Source organism: Bemisia tabaci, chromosome 9 (genome assembly GCF_918797505.1).
Source record: "Bemisia tabaci chromosome 9, PGI_BMITA_v3".
Taxonomy (NCBI): domain Eukaryota; kingdom Metazoa; phylum Arthropoda; class Insecta; order Hemiptera; family Aleyrodidae; genus Bemisia; species Bemisia tabaci.
The window spans coordinates 39137009-39163540 of record NC_092801.1 but is presented as its reverse complement, the minus strand read 5'-3'; the positions used below and the strand labels follow the sequence as shown (position 1 = coordinate 39163540).

General features: G+C 41.5%; 1 protein-coding gene across 4 annotated transcripts in view; it reads left to right on the top strand.

Moving 5' to 3' along the window:
* dac (dachshund family transcription factor) overlaps positions 1-26532 on the top strand; it is a 439607-nt gene that overhangs the window by 295868 nt on the left and 117207 nt on the right. For all 4 annotated transcript variants that reach the window (XM_019047294.2, XM_019047293.2, XM_019047291.2 and 1 more), the window contains exons 6-8: positions 11602-11678; positions 12063-12209; positions 19833-20060. In XM_019047294.2, coding sequence (XP_018902839.2) covers positions 11602-11678; positions 12063-12209; positions 19833-20060 — 452 coding nt within the window. The remainder of the gene's footprint in view (positions 1-11601; positions 11679-12062; positions 12210-19832; positions 20061-26532) is intronic.

The window sequence follows — 26532 nt, the reverse complement described above, 5'->3', positions numbered from 1 at the left end:
GATGTTGTCATTACCACTCTGGCTGTTAAAGTCCTAGGATGTTACTTTTACATCCTATCATGCTAAGTTAACTGCCAGAGTGTTAATAGCAACATCCAAGAGTCGTCGCACATTTTTTTGACATCCGGGATGTTACTATACAGCATCTTTTTTTTCGGTGAAGTTTCAAAGTTTTCGCCGCCGTATTATTTTTTTACAGAGAAATTGTGTAACGAAGCCGTCTGAAAATTTGACTGAATTTTCTCTGTGCTGCTGATAACATTCAGTGAAATTTTCGAACGGATTCATCTAACAATTTCTGTGTAAAAAAATTAAATGGCGGCGGGAATTTTGAAACGTCGCATGGCGCTTGTGATTCTTTTGCCAGAAGGTGACGATTAGGCCCGATGTGTGGAAATTTGACCTATTTCTGCTGAACGGAACTATAGACGAGTGGGAAAGATAGGGTGTGTTTTAAAAAACTGCATACGAAACAATGGGAATGTCGGCGTGATGCCCTCTGGGGAAATGAGGAAAGAAGTACGTCAAATTGTCCTTATGTTCGAAAAATTGGTTCCTCTAAGAAATATGTATTTCTGGACAAGAACGAGCTATAAGAAACATTTTCAACTACCGCTCTTCTTACTCTACTGTTTCGACATGCTTTGCTTTAGCGCATACTATTCGAACTTCAATTGCGTTTCATTAGCGAGCTTCAAATTGCAAGCGCGTGGACGGGGGTGAGGGGGAAGATCGGTGACTTGTCATCGCTCATCGACGATCGATGAAGGGTGAGACACGCGACAGGTGGTTGGTGAAACCCAACCGCGTTTCCAATCGGTGCGCTCCCCAGCCCCTCACCGATCACCACCCCTCACCGGTTCTTTGCTTCCCGATAAAGAAGACAAAAGTGACTCGTGCTTCCAGAGTTGTCGCTTCTAGACCTCGTCAATTCCCTGGGAATTGAAGTCGTCGCATACATAGGATACGGTCATGATTGAAGAAGAAAAACATGCACTGGAAAAAAGAATAATCCAACCGTGAAAGTCGTACCTATGGGCTATGTTGACTTACCATCCTTCCGGGCTCAGAGGCCGAAAGTTCCGGGTGTAGCCCCCGTTGCTCGGCCCTCTGAACTTTGGGTAGTCGAAGCTACGGCCTCAGCATTGGGAATTCGGACTCAGAGCCCAAAACGGACAGTATGTCTATGTGCAGCCCGTAACTGTTAATTGCTCCGTTGATAGGGAGCGTTTTTGATTTCAACCTGCCTCTATAACTCTACTATACTAGTGGCAATGCGTTCTTATGGCGATCCAGCTCAATAACAAGATGTCGAAGAGGGGCCTACAATATTTAAAACAGATTTATCTATGATACCTTTATTTGGACAGAGTGTATCAGAGAGGAACCAACCCACATTTTCGAAAAAATTGAGTTAAGAAAGTTTTCGATTTTCACCAGCCGTAAATTCTCTCCAGCGAAAAACTGAAAGTCTAAAAACAAAAAAAAAAAATGTGAAAAGAGGAGTTGAAGTTTATGTAAGACATTTAGCTTTACGCAGGAATAAAACTTAAAACGTCTTTTTCTTGGTTTTCACTTAATCCGGGTTGGTTCCCATCTGATGAACACGGTTCACTTAATGATTTAGCCCAAAAACACATAGCCCAATTATACGATAGCCTTTATTTAACGCTTCTGATGTCAAAGCTTGGAAGACGATAATCGTTTTTCTATAATTATTTTTTCTTACAGTGCGGTGTAGTCTTCTAAAAATTGATAGCTGAAATTTTAGTGAGCGGGTTCTTTCATTTCAACGGTTGTCATCTTCTTCGGGGAACTTAATAACGCGTCTACATAGAAAGCAGCCGAGCGCCTCTTTCATACAAACGTATTACACTTAAAAAACAAAATTCCGGCCGTGGAGGCCGCACTTACGGGCCATATAAACATACCATCCGTATTCCGGGCGTAGCACCCGGAGCGATCGAAGCTACGGCTCTAGAACCCGGGAGTTTCGGCCTCCGAGCCCGGAACGGACGGTACGTCTACACATATAGCCCGTAACTTTTTTTTCCAGTGTAGAGCTGTATCCCGCTTTTTTGAAATCATTATTTCTAAATTTGGCAACTACGGTCTCAAACACCGGTGCCGAGCCGCACAGAGATAAATATGACTCCTGTTCGACACTTTATTAAACGCCTCTGTTTATTCCCCCTCCCCCTCCCCCGCCCTTCGTCGGGGCCGTAACACCCGCTCCTCTTTATCTCCGGTGCTAAAAAAAACACACATCGGAACACTAATATAATTTTCCGGAGCCCATTACTCTTTTTTTGCTTTATTGTTTTTTATCTTGTTTGTTTCGATTACACCTCGTCGCGGGCAACTGTCAAAACTCGCTGAATTATGTCATTCCTTCTTCTTTCCCGCTATTTTCTTTCGCCGTCGTTCATTGGCTCTCTCTTCCTGTCGAGAGAGAGGGTATCGATTGCTCATTTGGACGTATATTTTTGCCAAACGAAACTACGTGCACTTAGACATGAGCCCTGAGACCCATAAGAATGTATGCATAACAGGGCTCACGTCATAATGCACATAGTTTCGTTTGGTAGAAATACGCTCATTTATGACACAAAAACCTCGTGTCGCATTTCGAATAATTGGACACAGTATCAGAACTTCCTCATGATTTTGTGTCTGTTACGATAGGGCTAACCGCTATAGCCATTGCACTAATATATAATCTTCAACTGCGTATTTAGTTGCATGCGTCTAAATATATGCTCAAACTGAAAAATATTTCCCTTACCTTCGTTCTTACAAATTGAAATTATAAAACAAATGGACCACATTTTGCAACAAGGAACTCTAACTTCTGGATTATTTATAAAAACGCTCATTTACATAGGAAAACCAGTGGCTTATTCGTCGTTCCTGAACTAAGCCAGAGATTATAGTTCCTATATCGCAAAATGTGGTCAAAATAGAGCAACGAATTAATAATGGCACAGCTTTAACTAACAGGAGTATTTAATTTGAAGGAAAGTTTTCAACAACAGGCGCATTAGGTGGCATAATTGGGAGTCTCGTCAAAAATTAGGCCACCGTGGATTTTTATGTAACAAGAAAGTACAACTTAATTGAATAAATAGTCAAAATTTGCAAAATGGTGGATGAAAGCAGATTTTCGATCGGTGACGTTTACAAATTATTTTTAAAATAGCAACTTTTAAAACTTTGCAAACATAGTTGCAATGTTTTATAAACATTTGTAAATCTGAGGAGAACTTTTGTTTTATAGCAAAAATGTGCATTATGGCTATCATTCAGAGATTGCGTTCTCCGACTTGAAGCATCGTTCCGCATTTTTAAAACGGAGAAAAATCTTAGTTCGATAGGAATTGCGGATGTCTCAATGACAAAGGATGAGCCTGGAGAAAGTGCATTTCATTGCATCAAAGCATTTCGCATGAAAATTGCAGTAACGTTCCACATATGGAGTTGGCTCACGATATTAATTACGGCGTCTCCATAAAATTTCATCGCAAATTAGCGCGAGGAGTCATTTCTGCGCCGTGGAAAGATGAAAGCACATGAGAGGAGAAGGATGAGCGAATGCAAAACTGTGCGTGTTCGTTCGCGCACAATTGCATCGTCGCACAGTGAGAGTGAGTCTCATTCATTTTGAACAAAATCCCAAACATTCCATCTAGTCCAAGAGAGCTGTACTGCAGACGAAGAAAAGACATTAAAGTATAAATGAGGATAATCGTTAATCTTAATGCAATCCTAAAACATTCTGTTACTTCCATGTAAAATCAAAATCTAAAAGAAAGAAAAAAGTACCAAAACCTCCTATCTATGAATAATTTTCATGTTTTAGCTTCGGAATTATGTTTTGCAGCAGAAGTCTCAGGGGCTAAGATAAAACTTTCAAATAGTTATCAATAATATGCTATTTGAATCAGAGGAAAGACCTCAGTTTTTTTTGTTTTTTTTTTTACATTTTCGCGTAAAGTTTTGAAAAATCTAGACAGTTAAGGAAATGTGAGGGTATTTAGATGTCAGGGATTTTTTCTTACCAGATGAGACCGCTGTACATCAAGGTTCTTTTGCGAAAATAGTGGTTTTTTTAAGAGGATAATTAGGGACAATTTTTAAAATAAGCCTAATTTTTTTCTTTTAAGGAGTCATGCAACCTCCGGAAAAACCAGAAAATATTGATGTCGTGTTCATCCGCTCCACTGGTAAAACTACCCTCTGATCATTGGCCTCATAAAGTATCTCAGCTTTTAATTTTCTAAGACTAAAGTACCTTTTCTCCTAGAACGGTCACGAAATTGGAAAATTAGCTCAAATTCACTGAAAAAGAAGAAGTTACGAGCGATGAGGCCGTACCGTTTGTTCCAGGCTCAGAAGCCGAAAGTTCCGGGCACTGGAGCCGTAACTCCGACTGCTCCGGGTGCTACGCCCGGGACTATCGGCCTCTGAGCCTGGCACGTAGACGGTGTGTCTATAACCCGTAAGTACAGCTTCCACGGCCGGAGTTGTTTGTTTTTTTTTCAGGGTTTTCAGTGAAAATCAGTGAGAAACGCGTCCAACTCCAAGCGGGATCTCTCCACTGTACGGCCTCGGAGTGGGCAGGAGCAATAAATCCGAGGGATATGATTGAGCCCGAGCGAGGCTCCAAAGAGCTCAATGGGAGGAGATTTGTGTAATTGAACCTCAACGCGCACTAGTTCAAAGTTGAGTGGGAGCGGGGATAGTTCCAAGGGGGGGGGGGAGGCAGGCGGGGGAGCACGGATAGAGTTGATTATGGTTTTTGCCGAGAGTAAATATCGCGACTGTTGCCAAGTATCGAAACACAGTCCATCCAATCTCTCGAACTTGACTCGAAGCCCATACTCCCGCACTGGGAAAAAAAAACACATTGGATCTAGAGTCCAGACTCTTAAAAACATCGACAAGAAAAAATGCTCTTGATTCAATCAGATTTAAGCTTAGATCAAAAGGAAATCCGCTTTAATTAAGAGGCTTGGTTCTTGATTTAAGCTTATATCTGATTGAATCAAGAGTCCTTTTTCTTGTCAATGTTTTCAAGAGTCTGGACCCTAGAGCCAATGTGTTTTTTTTTCCAGTGTGTGCTAAGGAAGACCGCCTTATGAACATTCGAGAGCTGTCAAATTTCCCTTGATATTCCATGTATTTTTGAGGACATTCATGCACATCTTTCTTTGGATTTTTGAGATATTCCAGATTAAATTGCGTACAAAATTGTCTGCAAATTTTGGCAGAAAATATGTCACAATTTTCCCTGTAAATTCGGTTTTTATCGAAGGAAATTTGGCAACGTTGAAGGCTCATACGGCGTTCCTCTTGAACACGGCAGCATAGATCGGACTACGCTCTGGAAGAAAGCTCCTCCTCACAAGAGTAATTAAAGCTAATGGTAATCCCCCCCCCTGACCCCCTAACAACCCCCTCCCCCTGGTGGTGGTTCACCCCTGATACTGACTAAAACTGAATAATGGGTTACTAAACCTTGAACGAATTTTGACTTGCCAATACATTTTTGATGGTAAACCCACGAGAAACCTGATGGTTAGTCCATCATTTTCTCCCTTAGTCCATAGGAACCACTCATTTCAACCAACAGGATCGCTTCATACTCCGTATGTCTTCTTTGTCTATAGCTTTGTCTATCAATTTCAATAATCAGCCCGCAGCTTCCAGACGAAATTTTTTAGAGGTGTCAGGGGGTGGAGGGTGGTCAGGGTGTTCAGAGGGGAGGTTTACCATTAAAAATGTATTCGCAAGTCATAACATTCGTTCAAGGTTTAGTAACCCATTATTCAGTTTTAGTCAGTATCAGGGGGTGAACCACCACTCTATAGTCTATAGGAACCACTCATTTCTACTAATAGGATCGCTCCATATGTCACTCGTATGTCTTCTTTGTCTATGGCTTTGTCTATCAATTTCAATAATCGGCCCGCAGTCCTGTGCTCGGTCTGACGGTTCGGTTCGGTTGGAAGCTTTCGCCGGCAAGCACGTCTGGACACCGCCGGGACTGCCGCGCCTCGGCCGGGCTCTGGAGTCTGGACCCGCGATCCAGGATCCAGGATTCCAGGAGCGTCACACGCGATCCGCGACCCCCTCGTGCTTCCCTCACGAAAAGCTCCTGAATCGGCTTCTGCTCCCCGGCTACCCCCCCCCCCCCCGGAGCTTCACCCGCTTTCCATTTCCACTCCCGCCCCCCCTCCCATCGAGCGCTCATTTATGAATAGCCACTCGCCACTCCACTGTTGCCGTTGGAACACTGAAAAAAAATCTGAGTGTATTTACTGAGAAAAGGGTAAAATTACCAAGGATTCAGGGTTCTATTTGATCCCAGTTTTTGCGTGGTAAAATTACCATTTATGGAATTAGTAATTTTATCGAGAAATCTCGGTAAAATTAACTTTTTAACACCTCCGCGCAGGGTTGCGAAATGAAGTTCCGCACTGAAAAAAAAATCTCGGTGTATTCACAAAGAAGAGGGTAAATTTACCAAGAAGTAAGGGTTTAATTTGATCCCAGTTTTTCTTGGTAAAATTACCATTTATGGAATTGGTAATTTTATCGAGAAATCTCGGTAAAATTAACTTTTTAACACCTCCGCGCAGGGTTGCGAAATGAATTTCCGCACTGAAAAAAAAATCTCGGTGTATTCACAAAGAAAAGGGTAAATTTACCAAGAAGTAAGGGTTCAATTTGATCCCAGTTTTTCTTGGTAAAATTACCATTTATGGAATTGGTAATTTTATCGAGAAATCTCGGTAAAATTATTGAACTTCCTCGGTAAATTTACTGGACCTTGGTAAAAACGCCAATATTTGTTATCGACTGTGGTAGAATTACCGAGATAAAATGGCAAAGATACCGGGAATTGATTACCAATAAAATTGGTATTCTTACCTGGTAAAAACAGTAAAAATACCGGTTTTTAGGTAAGCTTACCAGTCTGTCTTGGTAAAATTACCAATAATTGGTAAAAAAAGTGAGATGGTAAAGGTACCAACGGACCTTGGTAAAACGCCGAGAATTTTTTTTCAGTGAAGCTGAAACGAGTGCGAGTCGAAATAATCTCCGAATGAGATTCACCGCCACATTGCTAAAGAAAATGTCTTGTATGTCGATGGCAGAGACGAGAGACCCTCCACTAGTAAATTGGCCATGGTGGAAGCTTAGACTTTCGGGACTTCAACAATTAACTGTTGACTTACCTACATGGTTGATGTTTAACAACGTGTTGGCAGTTTCGTTTTGCAAACAAGCCGAAAACGGCCGAAGTTTGGGAAACTTGCTTTGCTCATGACGTCACCCGAAGCTCACCATCCACCGTGTTGATAGGTCAAGAGCCAAAATTAGGCCGATGACTGTTGATCCCTTGTAATTTTCCGGAAGGAATTGTTGAATCCCCGAAAGTAAAAGCTTCCACCTGTCGCCAAGAGGCCAGTGGAGAGGTTCTCGTCTCTGGCGTGAACGCGTTTCACAAAGAATAAACTTGGCAACACAGTCGAGTAACATGTTTTATTGGCACGGTTCGATGAAGGATTAAGCTTCTGGAAATAAATTAAGACGCTTTTTTATTTATGACCCCCCGCTCCCGTCTCGTGAACGTCTTTTTTCCTCAGCAATGCTCATTCGTGTGCCTGTGCGTGCAAATAAAAAAACCACCAGTGTTTTAGAAACCCGAGGGATGCTACCTGGATACGCTCCCGAAATCCATCTTCCCAAGGCTCGCCACGCATACAGACGGCCACACCCTGAAAAACTGAGAATTACGTCTCATTCGTTCTGAGGGACATGAGAAATAATTAGAAATATGAATTATGTGGACAGTATCGACGTCTATGACGCTCCGAAAGGGGCAAAACGCACGTTAGTATGCGAAGATGTAATGGCATTCTCAATCCAAATGACTCCACACTGAAAATAAATCTCGGTGTATTTACCAAGATAAGGGTAAAATTACCAAGAATTCAGGGTTCTATTTGATCCCAGTTTTTTCTTGGTAAAATTACCATGTATGAAATTACCATGTATGTACCGAGAAATCTCGGTAAAATTATTGACTTTCTCGGTAATTTTAATGGACCTCGGTAAAAACGCCAATATTTTTTATCGACTAAGGTAGAATTACCGAGATAAAATGGCAAAGCTACCGGGACTTGATTACCAATAAAAGTGGTATTCTTACCTGAAAAAAAACAGTAAAAATATCGGGTCTTAGGTAAGCTTACCAGTCTGTCTTGGTAAAATTACCAATAATTGGTAAAAAAAGTGAGATGGTAAAGGTACCAACGGACCTTGGTAAAAACGCCGATAGTTGTTTTCAGTGTTTATTTGATGGTGCTTCTTTTTCTGTGTACTGATATTGTTTCCGTTATTCCTCATCTTAGATCATAAGAGGGCGGGAAATATGCGCGGAGGAAATGAAGATTTCCCGTAAAAGCTTTTCGGGTGGCGATCCCGGACCGGGGCGGAAAGCGCAATTAACAACCAAAACCTGACCGAGGAGCAATAAAAAGGCGCGAAGAAGCTTCGACGTCGTAAATAACGCATTTAAAACCTCGTATAAATTTTAATCAGCGGAAACGGAGAACCGGAAGAGGCGAGCGGCGAATAAATAAAAAAGGAAACGTTAATGCGTGAAAGGAAATAATATCGAGTTCCAGTGCTTCGCGGAGGAAAGCCCCGTCGACTTAAAAGCATTTACTCATTACGCTTTTCCTAATGGCCCCCTCAGCATTGGATGCGCCTCAAAAATGATATCGTGGCTCGATGATTTCCCCGACACCCCGAATTATCGCTTATAACACCCCCTACCCCCTCGTCCGCCAACCTCCCTTCTTTTATGGAGTGTTGTCTCCACGTTGCCATTCCCACAGACCACAGGCTGCGTTTGTGGTCTCATCCTTTCTGTAAACGGGAAAAATGGATTGTTGATGTAACAATTAAATTGTTAAAAATATGTCCGATACGGGTGGATTTCAGCTAATGGGAGGAAATGGTTCTGAAAAAAAGTTGAAAAGTGATTTGGCCATATCAAGCTATAGACTACTTTTCTGTTATCTTAGAGCTCCATACTATAGGAGTTAATTAAGTGCATCGCAATACCTTCACGATTATTTTTCTTTACCAAGCCTGACATGTCAGTTTGGTTTGGACATGTCAGGATTGGCGACGTCACCAAACTGACATTTTGCTGTTATTAATTTTTCCTGCCAATTTTACAGTAATAAAACCAAACAAATCATTGAGGTTAGGTCGAGAGGCCACTGTAGATGTAAGGGAAAATTATTTGCTCACATATTCCTTGCATATTACACCAAAATTGTTGATGGAAAACAGCGTCACCAAACTGACATTGAATAAGTGAGACACTCCAAAAACCATGGAAAAAACTGAAATTTTGCTGAAATTGGAAAAAATATGTGGACTTATCAAGCACCTGACCCCTCTAAGAGTCGATACATTTCCATAGATTTGAATGGAGAAAAACTATGTTGCCAATTTGCTGAATCCAAGTAGAAGAACGGAGCTTTCCTTGCTCGCGCGGTCTCGGTCTTTCGGCCTTTCGGCGCGACGAGAATCGTGTAATTGAGGCATAAACAGTAAACAACGTCGGGAACCCGAATCTGAAACCGAGGCAGGAATCAATTTGAGATCGAGTCGAGACGACTGAAAATTAGTTTAATAATGCCCGGGCTCAGCCTGCCGCACACTAGAGCGAACCAATAAAGGAGTTTGGACAAGATGCGGAAACTTCAAAAGTTTATTCATTCATATGAAACGGAGACGTTCCAAAGCGAGTCAACCGATTTTCCCTCATGATTTTCTTCACGAATCATCACTCGAGCATTCAGGGTTGCCACAGTCAGGGAGTACCGGGAAATGTCAGGGATTTTACTAATTCAGAGAAAACCTGGAAATGCCAGGGATTATGACAAAAGAGTTGGGAAAAATTGTAAATTCACCCCTAGTAGCTTTCTAGAACCGAGTTTACGTTTAGTAAAACGAATTTTGCCGAAAAACTATTTCAAATTATGTCTCTTTTCCCGTATTGCACGTTTCATTTTTCAGGGAATTTGACTCAAATGTGTCAGGGAAATTAGGATAATGTGAGGGAATTTCATTTTCTAAATTGTGTGGTAATTCCGTAATAAAAATGCGTACAGTACACTGGATCAAAAGACACATTGGATCTAGAATCCAGACTCTTCAAAACATCGACAAGAAAAAATACTCTTGATTCAATCAGATTTAAGCTTTAATCAAGAACCAAGCCTCTTAATTTGAGTGGATTTCCTTTTGATTTAAGCTTAAATCTGATTGAATCAAGAGTCCTTTTTCTTGTCAATGTTTTCAAGAGTCTGGACTCTAGATCCAATGTGTTTTTTTCTCCAGTGTATGATGGAATAAGCATCAAAATGTACAGTTTGTGTCAAATGTTTTTTGTCCGATCACTCCTGACGATTTGTTCCACTGTGCGCCGATGGTGGGATCCAGTAGCTCCAGGGATTTGCTAATTATCGGCTCCGGAAATGAGATTTGAGCCCTCCCGGAGTCCGCGAGGCCGCCTCGCGGGGGGCGGCCCGAGGGACCCTCAGACGGCTCGCAAGACGCGGATCGAAGATTTTCATCTCGGTATTTTCCGATGACAATACCTCGTCTGAGTTTACTGCCTCGCAGTTTGCGATAACTCAATGTAATGCTCAAATTACATGGGCTACTGCTTGCGAACGTGTTCATGCGCGGTTACCATGGTTCTCCATGGATCATGTTTCGCCTTCAATTGATGAGTTATACCACACGCGTTCCCACGCGTTAAAATAGTGGTATCATTCGAATGTCGATTGCTGCGACTGCGACTCACTGGAACATGTTTCGCCTTCAATTGATGAGTTATACCACACGCGCTCCACGCGTTAAAATAGTGGTATCATTCGAATGTCGATTGCTGCGACTGCGACTCACTGGAACATGTTTCGCCTTCAATTGATGAGTTATACCACACGCGTTCCCACGCGTTAAAATAGTGGTATCATTCGAACGTCGATTGCTGCAACTACGACTCACTAGAATATGTTTCGCCTTCATTTGATGAGGTTTATTACACGCGCTGCCACATTTTCAAATAGTGATATCACTCGAATGTCGATTACTGCGATTGCGACTCACTGGAATATGTTTCGCCTTCAATTGATGAGTTATACCACACGCGTTCCCGCGTGTTATAATAGTGGTATCATGTGAATGTCGATTTCTGCGACTGCGACTCGCTGGAACATGTTTCGCCTTCAATTGATGAGTTATACCACACGCGTTCCCGCGTGTTAAAATAGTGGTATCATGTGAATGTCGATTTCTGCGACTGCGACTCACTGCAACATGTTTCGCCTTCAATTGATGCGTTATACTACGCGCATTCCCACGTGTTAAAATAGTGGTATCATTCGAATGTCGATTGCTGCTACTGCGGCCGAGGGAGGCATTCTGCAGGTTTGCAATGCACATGAATGTGTGTGCAGTCATTACGGTGAACTCCTTTTATAACAGGATGTGATTTTTGTGTTTCAGGTTAAATGAGGAGAGAGGCGAGTCTGATCGAGTTTTGGCTTTGGATAAGAAGGCACGTGATCTTAGTTCTCAAAATGGTAAGTCGATCAGTTTCTCGATCTATCAATCTACAAATCAACTTTATATTAAAATTCGATGTATTACCAATCGCCGTAACAAAATATTCTTGCTTTGAAATTGAAATGAATAACAACAGCACACTTAGCATAATTATTTACCTCAGAAATCCAATAATTTTTTACAGAAAAATTGTAACATCGAAGTTTTTCAGAATTTTATATAAAATAAAAAGTATACTGGAACACGCATTATGGCGACAGAGGTTTTGTAGAGATTTACTTCAGGTTTATATAGGTGAGAAGAGGTCATACGCATTTTTACACTGTTTGGTCAGTTTCGCGTTTCTGTATCTTTAAATTTAAATTATATTCTTTTGATCAACTATAATCCTGCCTTTCCAGGTTCATCAGCTGGTCATAGTCCCGTTTTGAATTTATCCAAAAGCGGAGGCGACCATTCGGGCAGTGAAGGCGGGCACACCGGCCCAGAAGATGACGATGACGATGACAATGCCAGCGATGTGGACGACCATAGCGACAAAGAACATGGTGAGTGAATCATAAAGTACACATCGATTGCCAAAGTAAAAAACCACGTATCTTCGTAGCGGTCTTTCAAAATTCACGCTCTTTTTTTATTTTTTTACCAATCGATCGCTCTATTCTGCCGTGATAGCGAAGAGAGCCGGAAGTGCAAAAATGAAGTTTTGAGAAAACGGGCTCAGAAGCTTCTGACCGGAACATTTTATTGAAAGAAGCCTCCGTTCTTTGTCAAATTGCCACTAATCATCCAGAAGACTCCTAGAAATCGTATGGATGATTACAAATTAACTGATTTTATTTCCATTACATAAAAAGGGTATTTTTCATTTTCATGCTAGGTTATTGTTAGGCAAGACAGCCGTAAATGCCATCTTCTGCATGCTTGCATGGTTGCGTTTTGGACGCACAACAAACACATGTTCAGGTTAGAAATTGGCAGAAGAGGGCGGCGCCTTACTGGAAATCACTCTTTTCATTGGCTCTCATGCACCTGCGGCTGTCTTGAAAAAAACTTGAATGTCATTTTTTGTGCACTTACGGCTTTCTCATACGTCTTGTTTTCATTAAATTAGGATGAATTTTGCTGTTTTAGCTGTCTCGGTAATGGAGAATTTGCAAGGGTCTGAAATTTGATGAATTTCCTGTTTAAGTGGAATCCTCTGAGTGAAACTGAACACGAAGATACCCTTGATTCATAAATTGAGCAATTATTAGAGGAGATATGGCAAAATAACCGATTCTGCTAAAATACATGTGTTTTAAATGGGAAATGCCGCCAGATGACGTCACAAGGCGGCACATTTTCTCACTTTTAAATCAATTTTTCTCCAATTTCCCATGTCAGAAAAAAATTATGAAAAATATTGCGAACTCAGCTCATTAGGCACTTTCAGATGAAGCAATAAAAAAATTGCGTGCAATTCTCCATTTCATCTAAAAGAGTTTAGACGAATTTTGAAGAAAACTCGATTTCGAAACTTTTGCACTTACGGCTCTCTCCGCTATTACCGGCAGTATTGTTGAGTCATCAGTCATAATTTGGCGAATCTAACGTTGATTTCCAAAAGTAACCCCAACACCACAAGGGAGATAGCGCCGCGTCTCTTGAGTGTATCGCCACCGAGCGCAAAATACCCGATTCCAGAAGTGAGAGGAGGCTGCGTGCACGGATGTAAAAAACAAAAAAAAAAGAAAAAGAAAAGCGGGAACAGAGCGGAGCGCATGGGGCCGATGGGAATCACATAAAGAAAAGTAGGCGAGCATTGGAGAAGACAATAATAATCGGCCGAAGGAAACGAAATAAATTAGAATCGCAAGTTGGCACGGTTTAATGCCTGCCGCAACGCTGATGCAACGGAGAGGCGCCTGATTCACGGTGAACCCCCCCCCCCCCCCCGCTCGCCCTGCGCCCCCTCAAAAGCCGCGTCTTCGTTTTTTTCTCACATGGCGCATCGCTATGCGATTACTATGAAACGCGGTGTGCTCTATTATTTGTATCTTTGCCTGGCGCTGAGACTCGACGCTTCGGCATGGTTGCCACGTGGGTCTCAAATTTTAAAACGCGCAGTCCAAAATTTGACACACACTGAAAAAAAATCTCGGTGTATTTACTAAGAAAAGGGTGAAATTACCACGAATTCAGGCTGCGCTTGTAGTTTCCTCCTTCCTGTAAACGGAAAAAAATGGATTGTTGATTTAACAATTAAATTGTTAAAAATATGTCCGATATGCACTGAAAAAAAAATCTTGGTTTATTTACTAAGGAAAGGGTAGAATTACCAGGAATTCAGGGTTTTATTTGATCCCAGTTTTTTCTTGGTAAAATTACCATTTATGGTATTGGTAATTTTACCGAGAAATCTCGGTAAAATTATTGAACTTTCTCGGTAATTTCACTGGACCTTGGTAAAACCGCCAATATTTTTTATCGACTGTGGTAGAATAACCGAGATAAAATTTCAAAGTTACCGGGAATTGATTACCAATAAAAGTGGTATTCTCACCTGAAAAAAACAGTAAAAATACCGGTTTTTAGGTAAGCTTACCAGTCTGTCTTGGTTAAATTACGAATAATTGGTAAAAAAAAAAGTGAGATGGTAAAGGTACCAACGGACCTCGGTCAAAACGCCGAGAATTTTTTTTCAGTGCAGGCTTAGTGCCCGTTCAAGTATTACGTTAGGCACTTGGGGGGAGGGGGGTCCGAGCTTGTCTTACGGGGCCTTTGCGAAGGAGGGAGGGGGTCAAGCCGAGTCTTACGTTAGCTTTCCGTTGTGAAAAACACCCTAAAAGTCCCAATTTTTTTTTTTTTAATTGGAACACCCTGACAATTAAATTCCAATCATTTATTGCGTCTTTTTTTGCCGATTTTCTTCAAAGTACAAAAACCTGAAATTTATTCCAGCTATTTTACCAGGCTTTCTCCAGTTTTTTTTTTTCTGGAAAAATGGGGGCGGGGGGTCCTGGACTATCTTACGTAATTCAAAGGGGGGCAGAGATTTCTTACGGGTGCCTTACAGGGGGGAGGGGGGAGTCATAAAGTTGGCAAAAATGTCTCACGTAATACTTGAACGGCTCAAAGTGGTTTTCAGTGACCAACTACAAACAGCTTTTTTCCAGGATATCAAAAAAACATTATAACTTATTTTGGCAACAGTGTCGGGTTAGGAGTTCGCCTTCCCGCGGATGAATTGGCAGACAATATTTATCACGAGATGAACTGCCATAATATGCCATCGGATCCCCCTCCGTCCCCCCTTAGCTCCCTTCCCATTTACGAGCCAATCTATTTATTGTTTACACGTAAGGGACTCGGAATCACAAAATACGTGTTGCATAGGGCACCGCGGCCTTTGCGGCACTCCGAGTTGGACACCCTCATAAAGGAGAGAGAGGAGAAAAAAATTGTCTACACAGAATTTCTACAGCTGTTGTAATTATTTCCAAGAGCTTCGTTCATCGGGTCTTGAAACTCCGAGGAGCGATATTAGGACGCTGCCAAATAGCATTCAATGGAGATGTTGCATGTGTGAGGGATTTTCGATTTGACTTTTGATTCTTATGTAAAAACTCGCGAGAAACACGATGGTGCCACTGGTTTTCTCTGAAATCAACTCCCAAGCTCAAAAAAAGCTCTCAAGTTGAGGCCAAAATGGAGGGGATATCCCACCCCACCCTTAGAGTCCACCTCTACATCAAGACAAACCCTCCATGCAAAGATAGGGAGCAAATACACTGACAGGGCTGCCACTTTATTTGGGGACTCAAAAACTGAAAACACGGCATCACTGCTAATGTATTTCCTCCCTATCTTTGTATGGAGCGTTTGTCTTGATGTAGAGATGGACTCTCAGGATTGCTTGGGATGTCTCCTCCATTTTGGCCTCAACTTAAGAGCTTTTTTTGAGCTTGGGAGTTGATTTCAGGGAAAACCTGTTCACCATCGTGTTTCTCCCGAACTTTTACAGAAGAATCAATAGTCAAATCGCAAATCCCTCACACATGCAACATCTCCATTTGAGCTGCAGCGAACTGATAATCGAGGGGTCGTTTCCTGAATTAAAATAGTGGATGGTTTTCCATCAGAGCAGATCTGCAGGGCACAGGGAAACACCTCATCAAATTTTTAATATTTTTAACCACGCTCCTCAAAAATAATAATACACACTCGGGTGCTGGTACAAAATTGCAAGCTTGTGTTTCTATCTTATTTTATTCAGTCATTATACGCAATAAATCAGCGCATGCTCACAATTATTCCTATGAGAAGGGTCTCGCTTTGCGCGATTACACAGAAAACGCTTGATCAAACGAACAATACTCAAATGAAAACGTAACTATCCCCATTGTTACATGAGCTCTGAGACTCATAAGGATGCATGGATAGCAGGGTCCATGTCACAATTGAGACGGTTCATTTCAATTTAAAGACGCCCGTGTACCTGGAACACGGAACAGTGGCCCATATTCTTATATCGAAAAGTGACGTTGCATGCTTTGGGATAAATCGATTGATTTGTCGTTTAAACCTATGGAAAAGGATCGATGAACGGGAGGTTCGTGATAAAACGCCTTCATAATCGATATTTTACCATAGCTTTAAATGGGGAAATCGACAATCGATCATTCACGCCGAAATCGGAGTAATCGGACGAAAAATGAAAGGGTTTGACGCCTGCAGGAATACTGCCGTGCTAAGGAAGAACGCCGTATGAACATTCGAGAGTTGCCAAATTTACTTCGATAAAATGTTCATTTTTGAGGACAGATATGAATATTTTACTTTAAATTTTCAGAATCTTTAGGTGGAATTGCGAACAAAATTATCTGAAAAATTGTGTGGAAAATAGTCATAAGTTTACCAGAAAGTTCGCGTTTTATGAAAGAAAATTTGGCAACGCCTGAAGGTTCATACGGCGTTTTTCCTTAGCATGGCAGAATACATGGAATATAAATGAGGTGAAATTACAGCTAAATTGGACTCGTGCAATATTGCAAGCTGCTAAATTTCGACTCGTCGGAAGACGAGCCTCCGTCTCCGATTGGCGGGAGGAATTCGATGGTTCCATATCACGATCCGGGTTGGGAACTGCGTGTGCCAATGGAACATCGGTGTCGAACATATTGAGCCCACTTCGTCACTGAGCCGGCGTTTGATTGAGGTGCGGTATAATTATGACAAGATGATTGTTGCCCCAGATCGTTTGATCGGCGGCGTTGCCAAATTAGCGAGTCATCGACAGGCGGATTCTTCATTAAAAAATGTATACCGCAAGCTGATGATTTCAGTTTTTTTTTCTACACTGGAAAAAAAACACATTGGATCTAAAGTCCAGACTCTTGAAAACATTGACAAGAAAAAATACTCTTGATTCAATCGGATTTTTGCTTGAATCAAAACGAAATCCGCTTAAATTAAGAGGCTTGTTCTTGATTTAGGCTAAATTCTAATTGAATCAAGAGTACTTTTTCTTGTCGATGTTTTTAAGAGTCTGGACTCTAGATCCAATGCGATTTTTCCCCAGTGTAATTCTGTAAGGAAGCGCTTCAATTACGTTATAATGCATGAAAAAATTGCGAACCATCCTTAAAATTACAAAAATGGCGAAGTTTTCTCTTCGTCCTGCAAAAACGTCAGTTTGCAGGTAGGCGGATTCTACCGTCTAAAATCTATACGCAAGCTGCTAATTTCAGTTCATCTACTAATTCTGAGGGGAAGCGTTTCAATTACGCTGTAATGCGTGAAAAAATTGCAAATCAATCCTTACAATGACAAAAATGGCGATGTTTTCTCTTCGTTCTGCAAAATCTTCAGTTCGCAGATAGGCAAATTCCACAATATAAAATGTATGCAAGCTGATAATTTTTTTTTTTTTTTTTTTTTTTTTTTTTTTTTTTTTTTTTTTAAATTTCTAATTTCTAGGGAAGCGCTCCAATATGACGCTGTAGTGCATGAAAAAATTGCAAATCCATTCTCAAAATGACATAAGTGACGAAGTTTTCTCCTCGTTCTGCAAAATTGTCAGTGTGCAGTTAGGCGGATTCTACAGTATAAAACGTATACGCAAGCTGATAATTTCAGTTTTTTTCCTCCAATTCTGTAGGGAAGCGCTTCAACGACGCTGTATGCATGAAAAAATTGCAAATTCATCCTGAAAAAGACATAAATGCCGAAGCTTTCTCTTCGTCCCGCAAAATCGTCGGTGTGGAGATGGCAGTATCGTTGGCTAGCCAACCAATATGACGGTTCCTCCGGGAGGGGCGCGCCGAAGGTGGCGGCGGGAGGGGGCTCGGAATAGAATCCGAACACTAATATCAGATCATGCGATAGGGTTATTAGGATATCATTGAATCACAGAGGATGGCAGTTTAATGTGTAGGTGTTACTCCGCGGGCCCGGGGAACCCTGGTTTACGAGCGCCGGTCACGAACTCCGGACCCGGGCACCCCAGAGCCCGGACCGCGGACTCCGACCCGGCCGTAAATCATAATTCGTCACTCGGTTCACCCGCTCCTAGTTTATTCCCTTTCCGCCGCGGTTCTTTTTTTCCGCGCACCCCCCCCCCCCCCCCCCCCCACCCCACCCCGGTTGGCGCTGGCGTTAGGATCCTACGTGTTGCCGTTTTCCTGGGTGCGTTCCATCCGGGAATCAACCGGACTTTTCGTAATGAGGACTAAAATTTCTGGCTCTTCCGTAAAAACACTCATATGCATAGGTAACCAGTGGCACATTCTACGTGTTGCCGTTTTCCTGGGTGCGTTCCATCCGGGAATCAACTGGACTTTTCGTAATGTGGAGCTCAAATTTCTGGATCTTCGATGAAAAAAATCACATACAGACTGCCGTGCTAAGGAAGAACGCCGTATGAGCATTCAGAAGTTGCCAAGTTTCCTCCGATAAAACCGAAATTGTTGGGAAACTTGTGAATATTTTTTCCCAAAATTGTCAGACAATTTGGTTCGCAATTTATTCTAAAATATTTGAAAATTTCAAGGGGAAATATGCATGCACTGGAAAAAAAACACAGGATCTAGAGTCCAGACTCTTAAACCATCGACAGTAAAAAAATACTCTTGATTCAACCGGATTCAAGCCTAAATCAAGAACCCAGCCTCTTAATTTGAGCGGATTTCCTTTTGATTTAAGCTTAAATCTGATCGAATCAAGAGTATTTTTTCTTATCAATGTTTTCAAGAGTCTGGACACTAGATCCAATGTATTTTTTTTCCAGTGTCCCAAAGCCCTTCAGGGAGTTGGCAAACCCTCATTTCTTCTTAAACCCCCTGTCGCCACCCTTTCACTGGGCGTCCCCTTCGTCTCCTTCCAGGAGGAACCCAATCAAGCAACTTCTTTGGCAGCCTTTCGTGCGCCATTTTATTGACATGACCATACCAGACAAGCTGTCAGGTCATGACGTCGAATATGATGTCATTTTCGACTCCCATGATCTGACGCACTCTTTCATTCCGGACCCGATCTCTTCTAGAAATTCCTGCAGACCTCCTCCAGAAATCCATCTCCGTTGCTCTTAGCGTCCCCTGTGTCCTGTGTCCGTGTGATTGGTAAATAAAATTGAGTACACTGAAAAAAAAGGATTGCTAATTCACCGATTTAGGGTGGAGCAAAATTTGCTTCACTTCGTAAAGCTTTCTTATCCGTGCATGGTGTTGAATCAAGTGAACGAGGAGCACGAATTGCTACACCGATTTGCTACATCTGCGCGCCTTCATGCAGTTAATCTTGCATCGAGTGGCTTGGAAGTGTAACTGCATTTTTTGGTATTGGTACTTTGCGAATAGTAAAAATAGCTCAATAGTTAGGCTGAAATAGCGGAATTTACGGAAAAATAGCGTAATTTACGGAAAAATAGCGAAATTTACGGAAGAATAACTAAAAAGGTAACAGACATAGCTTTTCAGTGTAGCAAAATCACCTACACGCGTGTGTGTAAGTTAGCTGAAATTTGTGTAGCGATTTTACCTGCATGGTTTGCACGTTCGTTTTTTAGCTCACCATGCAGTTGAAATACCCGCGTGCACGGCAATTTCAGCAATATTTTTTTTCAGTGTATTATTGTGGGTCGCACTTGATGGTGATCGGGAGATGTATATTTGTTTGTTGTGGTGTTGCAGACTTGAGCGATAACGCGGAGATCGGCGGTGGGAGCGGCCCGGGCAGCGAATCGCCGCACGCGCTCAACTACTCGAGCATGGGCACCACCGTCGGCGTCGGCGTCGGCGTCGGGCCCACCGAGGGCGGCGTCTCCTCCACCGAAACCCTCCTCAGGAATATCCAGGGCCTCCTCAAAGTCGCCGCAGACAACGCCCGCCAGCAGGAGAGACAGATCAACTACGAGAAAGGTAAGCAACTTGCACGAACTCCCATAACCAATCACTGTTTGGACGGAGTTTAACAGAAAGGAACCAAGCCACATCGGGATCGAACCGAGAAAAAGAGGTTGAAAGTTTGGCTCCTGCATAAGACTCAATGTAAAAGATAAACTTCAAGTTCAATTTCTGCAAAATTTGCTCCAACAAAACCTTTGAATTTTTGGTGATAGATAGTAGAGCAGTGGTTGAGTTCAAAACCACTCATAACTCAATTTTTTTCATAATGTGGGTTGGTTCCTTTCTGCTTAACTCAGTCCATTTCTCCATAAAGAAAAAAAGGGGGTATTTGCATTTCGGGCATCTTGGAATTTTTTTGATCATCGGTCGGTCGGTACGACGAGTTTTATCATCGATTTTCTTGGAAATGGTGTAATTTATGGGGAAAAGTTATTCTATAAAGAGTGCTTGAAATTATATCATGAGTTGATTTAAGCAAAAAAATCGGACATTATGGTCCGTTTTTCATACTTCGAATTCCGAATTTTGCTGGCCAGGTTGTACCGACCTACGTCACAGGGTAAACAAACCTCAAGATGCAAACACCTCCTTTTTTTCTCTATGCTATTTCTCATACATGTATACTATGTAGAGATCACAGATTACGGTAATCCCAATTCCCGGAACTAGTTCAAAATTCCGGAACTTCGGAGGTTTTCTTAAATTTTTCCGGAACTTTTGAAATTTCCGAAATGTTCCGGATCTTCTGCATATTCCGGAACTTTCTCGGAATCGTAACGTAATCGCCATGCGATCTAAGAATAAACGAATCTATCCAAAAATAATAATAATTAAGAAAAACAAGAATATTCACTTGTATCGGTGATGACATTGTCAATACGGTAGAGATACAAACCGTTTCGTTACAATTGCGATTTGCGAGCTGATGACTGACAGGAAGGGAGCAAAAGTATCGTAAAATAGTGATTTTTCACTAGAAACAGTATATCTTTCAGAACAAAACGTTAGACTCTGGTCTGGAAACTCCAGAGAGCCAACAAACGTTTTAGTTGTTTTTTCTACCTCTGCGTTAAAGTCTCCAAAATAGTGCATTGCCGCACGGCTCTAAATGTTCGTTGGCCGCGACTCACACAACTAGCATCAATGTAATAGCAAATTTCTCACACCCAGCCTCTTTTTCGTGTTGCATTTAGATAATTTTAGGTTTCGTAGAGGAGTCAATTGAAACCCCATCGATGCCATCTCTTTATTCGCGGTACCTTTTGTAACGGATCAAAAGTTCTCTGAAGTGTCAAGTAGTTTCTTTCCGCTGTGAGCTGGTCAGGAAATTGATAGCCAGAGCGATAGACAAAAGTGTCGTGATAGCAAAGAGAGCCGTAAGTGCAAAAATGAAGTTTTGAGAAAACGGGCTCTGAAGCTTCTGACCGGAAAATTTGATTGAAATGAGCATATGTCATTTTTTGTGCACTTACGGCTTTTTCATACGTCTCGTTTTCATTAAATTAGGATGAATTTTGCTGTTTTAGCTGTCTCAGTAATTTCATCTAAAAGAGTTTAGACGAATTTTGAAGAAAACTCGATTTTGATAATTTTGCACTTACGGCTCTCTTCGCTATCACGGCAGAAAAGCATCATGCTGTTTGATTCAAATATTATAAAAAAAAGTCCATTCCGTTGCTCTGTTTGCTTTCCGGAGTTCAACGAATTGGACGTATTTCTATCAAACGGAACTATGTACATTATGAAGTGAGCCCTTTTATGCACATATTCTTATGAGTCTCAGGGCTCATGTCTTAATGCACATAGTTCCGTTTGATAGAAATACGTCCAATTGAGATCGGAATCGGATCATAATGCACGGCGAGACGCCGAAAAGCCGGAGGGATGCGTCAAAGAGTTGGAACAGATGAAGAGCGCTTTTGATTTATACTCGGAGCTGGATAAACACTTGTAAGGACCAATTTACGTCGGGCACGGGCTAACGTAACCTCTCGTTTGTGTAATTCGATTTGTAAAACGCGTGTTTATGTCAATTAGAGCTGTCTGCCTCCGCCGTAGCCCGGCAGTGCGGCAGTGTGCACTCATTTTTACTCCTGGGTCCATCTTCGCGCAGTGTTGCCGATTCGCTGGTCATGTCTGTCGAAGGTTCTTCAACATTTCGTCACTTTCCGGCCAAAGTATAACAAGCGCCATGCTACGTTTCAAAATTTTAAATGTTAAGGTTGATTCGCACCCACCTTAAAGTTCGTCAAAATCACAGCATTCATTCTCTCGTATTTTGTAGTTTTTGCAGTGATAAATGATCGCAATCCCTTGTTAAGTGCAAAAATGGTGTAGTATTAATTTGGTGTATGGTGTATTTTTTGGGTAGTTTTTAGAATGGGTTGGATGCATTGCCCCTGAAATGAGTATTTAATATTCTTTGAAAACACTGCCTAGTGAAATTTGGACCGCGTTCAGCAGAAAGAAGCCCACCCATATCAGCTATTGCCAATTTTAAGTGGGCAATTTGATTATTAAGAAGAGAATGGTTGTGCAGATCATTTTGAAAATTTTAAGGAATTCGCTTTGTGCCGTGCAAACAATTCACTGAGATTCGCTCAGAAATCCTCACAACCGTTTTCATGTAAAAAATTAAATTGCCCGATTTAATTTGGCGATGGCTGATGTGGCTTGGTTCCTTTTTTGCTCAGCGTGGTCCATTTCAACACCCCGTGGAAATTTTAGATTCCTTGCAAGTCCCTTTTGCTTAATGCCACCCCATAATCTCGTATATATCAACTCAATATTTCCCATAATCATCGCAACAATGTAAGAAGCAAGCGCGATCTCTATTCTCCAAGCCTAGACTGGTTACACACAGCCGAGACCTCAACCCTCAAGCCTCGAGGTACTGACCCACACTCCGAGCGGGGAGGGGGGGGGGGGGTGGTCTTATCGACGTAATTGGAGCGGAGAACAAAACGTTTTTAAAACGGCCCTAAACGATCGGGAATTTTAATTTCGGTCCGGGGATCGATTTGAATCGAATTGAATTTCGGGTAAATTGCCAAAATTGAAGAGATTAACGCGTCTAGACCCCGGTCCGATTCCGGCGAGTCCGAACCTGTAATCATCTCAAATTGCGCCCGCGACGGCCACGGACGAGCGGCGACGATTAAAATGTAAATGTGCTCGAGTACCCGCCATATGTCGACCTATTCACCTATCTTCTTTTCGGTTTCATCGATTATTTTTTCGGATTATTGATCCCCGATTCCATGATTTGATTTTCCTCCCTTTTGTTGCCGGGCGCCCTCGAGCGTTTTTAAATTTGGACGTATTTCTATCAAACGGAACTATGTGCATTAAGACATGAGCCCTGAGACTCATAAGAGTATGTGCATAACAGGGCTCCCATCATAATGCACATGGTTCCGTTTGATAGAAATACGTCCATTTAATATGCTAGTTTGGTCTTTCAGGGAACACGAGGTCTGGGGCTCCTGGGCACCCATGGTTACTCTTTAAAAAAACAAAATTAAAATTAAAAAAAATAAAAAAAATAAAGTAAAGTAATCGCCCGTGTGGGTTTACTGAATTTCTCTTTGTCTTTAAAACGGAGATGAATTTTGGTAATGATGGTTCTGTTTTTCAAACCGTAATGTGGAAGAATTGGAAGAAAGAAGCACTGGGAAAAAACACATTGGATCTAGAGTCCAGACTCTTTAAAACATTGACAAGAAAATGGACTCTTGATTCAATCAGATTTAAGTTTATATCAAAAGGAAATTCGCTCAAATTAAGAGGCTTGGTTCTTGATTGAAACTTAAATATGATTGAATCGAGAGTATTTTTTCTTGTCGATGTTTTTAAGAGTCTGCACTCTAGATCCAATGTGTTTTTTTTTTCCAGTGAAGAAAAATAGATTGGACATTAGAACATCTTGACAGTTTTTTTTTATCTTTATTCTCTAAAATATGTACATTTTTAAAAACCGGAATAGGAACAGTGAATAGAAACACAGGAATAGTGAATAGGACTATAGAGATGGGAAAACAAATTGGAAAATAATTTAGGATAGGAATATAATAGAAGGAATAAAACATTTTTGGAAAAAAAGAAACAAATACCCCTAACCACCGGAAATGAAAGACTTTATAAGAAAGGAAATGCAAGGTATGAATTCAAGGAGAAAAATGCGTTTATCAAGAAAAAAATATGCTTAGATCAAGAATCGAGCAAAAATCGGCTTGAATCAAGCGATTTTACTTAATGATTTAGGTGAAATTCCTCTTGAAAGGTAAAATAAAAAAATAATTAAATTAAAAATAAAAAAAAAACCGCTTGGATCTTGTTAGTTAACTCTGATAATCTTGTTCATGCATCGGCGTGAGGCATAAATATCAACTTTACAGGATCGCGATGATTATCCCAAGTGTTGCGTATGGTATAAGCAAAGGTATGAAGGCGCCTGGTTCAGGGAGCTCTGAGCAGCTCAACATATTTATTGCCTGCCGCCCGGCTCGAGGATCATTGCAGCGGCCCACAAAAATCATTATCATTGCTCAGGAAATTGAAGGTTATTCTCCTTTTAATAATACAAACAAGGACTCGGAGGAAATTGCAGGCTGTTTATCAAATCTCTGCCGCAACCTCACCGCTGCCACCTTCTTCGGCGCAACTATTAGCGCACAGTGGATCGCTCATCCAGAGAGGTGGACAAGAGGAATGAAACAACATCGTTCGTGCAGAACGATGTGGTTGCAATGAAAGAGGAACGAAGCTATATCATTCTTATGGAGATAATTTTTCATCCCCCTCTTACAATTCGTAAAGCGGGCTGATTATTGATATTGATGGACAAATTGATATAGACATAAAATACACAGAAAACATAGAGTGATCCAATTGGCTGATGTGGGTGGTTCTTATAGACTAAGGGAAAAATGATGGACTACATAAAGGGTCTCTTATGGGTTGCCGGTATTTAGTTTATTGCCTCCCTTCTTTGTCCATTGCATACGGAGAAAAAAATCTCGGGCGTGGGACCCGAAGTTTAGGTCATATGGATCTCTGAAGTTTTCGGATTGAGCATCTGAACACTTTAGGTCTAGCTGTCGAGGTTCGGATCACACATCTGAAGTACTCCGGCACATATACCGGAGTGCCTCAATGTCTGACCCGAACTTCGGCAGCTCGACCTCAAGTTTTCGGATGCGTGATCAGAAAAGTTCAGAGATCCACATGACCTCAACGTCGGGTCCCATGCAGGAAGTTTTTTTCTCCGTGTACAAAATCCTGCTGATTTGCTTTCGACATATTTTATAGATATACTGCGACGCTAGCAAAAACGCCGTAAATCCATCAAGATTTTCCTGCGTTTTTTGAACTTAAAATAAACTCAAAATAAAGACTGTTTTATCCATGGACCTCAAATTTTCAGGTCAAGTTCTTTTGTGATTGCGAAAGAATTGCCCCGAGGTACACAAGTTTTTCTGCTATGATACGTTGTTTCCAAAAACATTAAAATAGCGTTTACGGCATTTTTGCGTTGCACGGCAGTATAGTTGGATGGGAAAAAGCCAACAGTTTCCTAAATTGCCCGACGAAAAGGTTGCGAGAAGCTGCGGGGCGATTATTGAAACTGATAGACAAAGCGATAGACAAAGATGACATAGGAAGTATAAAGCAATTCTATTGGTTGAAATGGGTGGTTCTCATCGACTAAGGGGGAAAATGATAGACTAACTGTCGGGTTTCTCGTGGGTTGCCGTTACTTAGTCGATTACCTACCTCCTTTGTCCATTGCAACAACCCGTTTCCACCAATAGGATCCCTCCAAATCCCTTTTGTCGTCTTTGTTTATCACTTTATCTATCAGTTTCAATAATCGGTCCGCTGGCCGATCAATGTGGTCATGTTTCTTGGATGAGAGGATGACTGTGCGATGGATTCTTGTACGCGCCTCGCGCCTGCGTCCGGGCGGAATTAAATGCCTCTTGACCGCTGACAAAGCGGCGCGCCTCCTCTGTCTCAAGTTCCCACGGATGTCTTCGCTCTGTCATTTTTGGATCCATCGTTGCCACTCCAACCCGATCAAATCGATGAAGTATATCCAATAGAATGGGCTCATCATTACTACAACCTCTCTGATCTACACTGAAAAAAAATATCGGTGTATTTACTAAGAAAAAGATAAAATTACCAAGAATTCAGAGTTCTATTTGATCCCAGTTTTTTCTTTGTAAAATTACCATTTATGGAATTGGTAATTTTACCGATAAATCTCCGTAAAAGTATTGAACTTTCTCGGTAATTTTACTGGACCTTGGTAAAAACGCCAATATTTTTTATCTACTGTGGTAGAATCCCTGAGATAAAATGGCAAAGTTACCGGGAATTGATTACCAATAAAAGCGGTATTCTTACCTGAAAAAAACAGCGAAAGTGCCGGTTTTTAGGTAAGTTTACCAGTCTGTCTTGGTAAAATTACCAATAATTG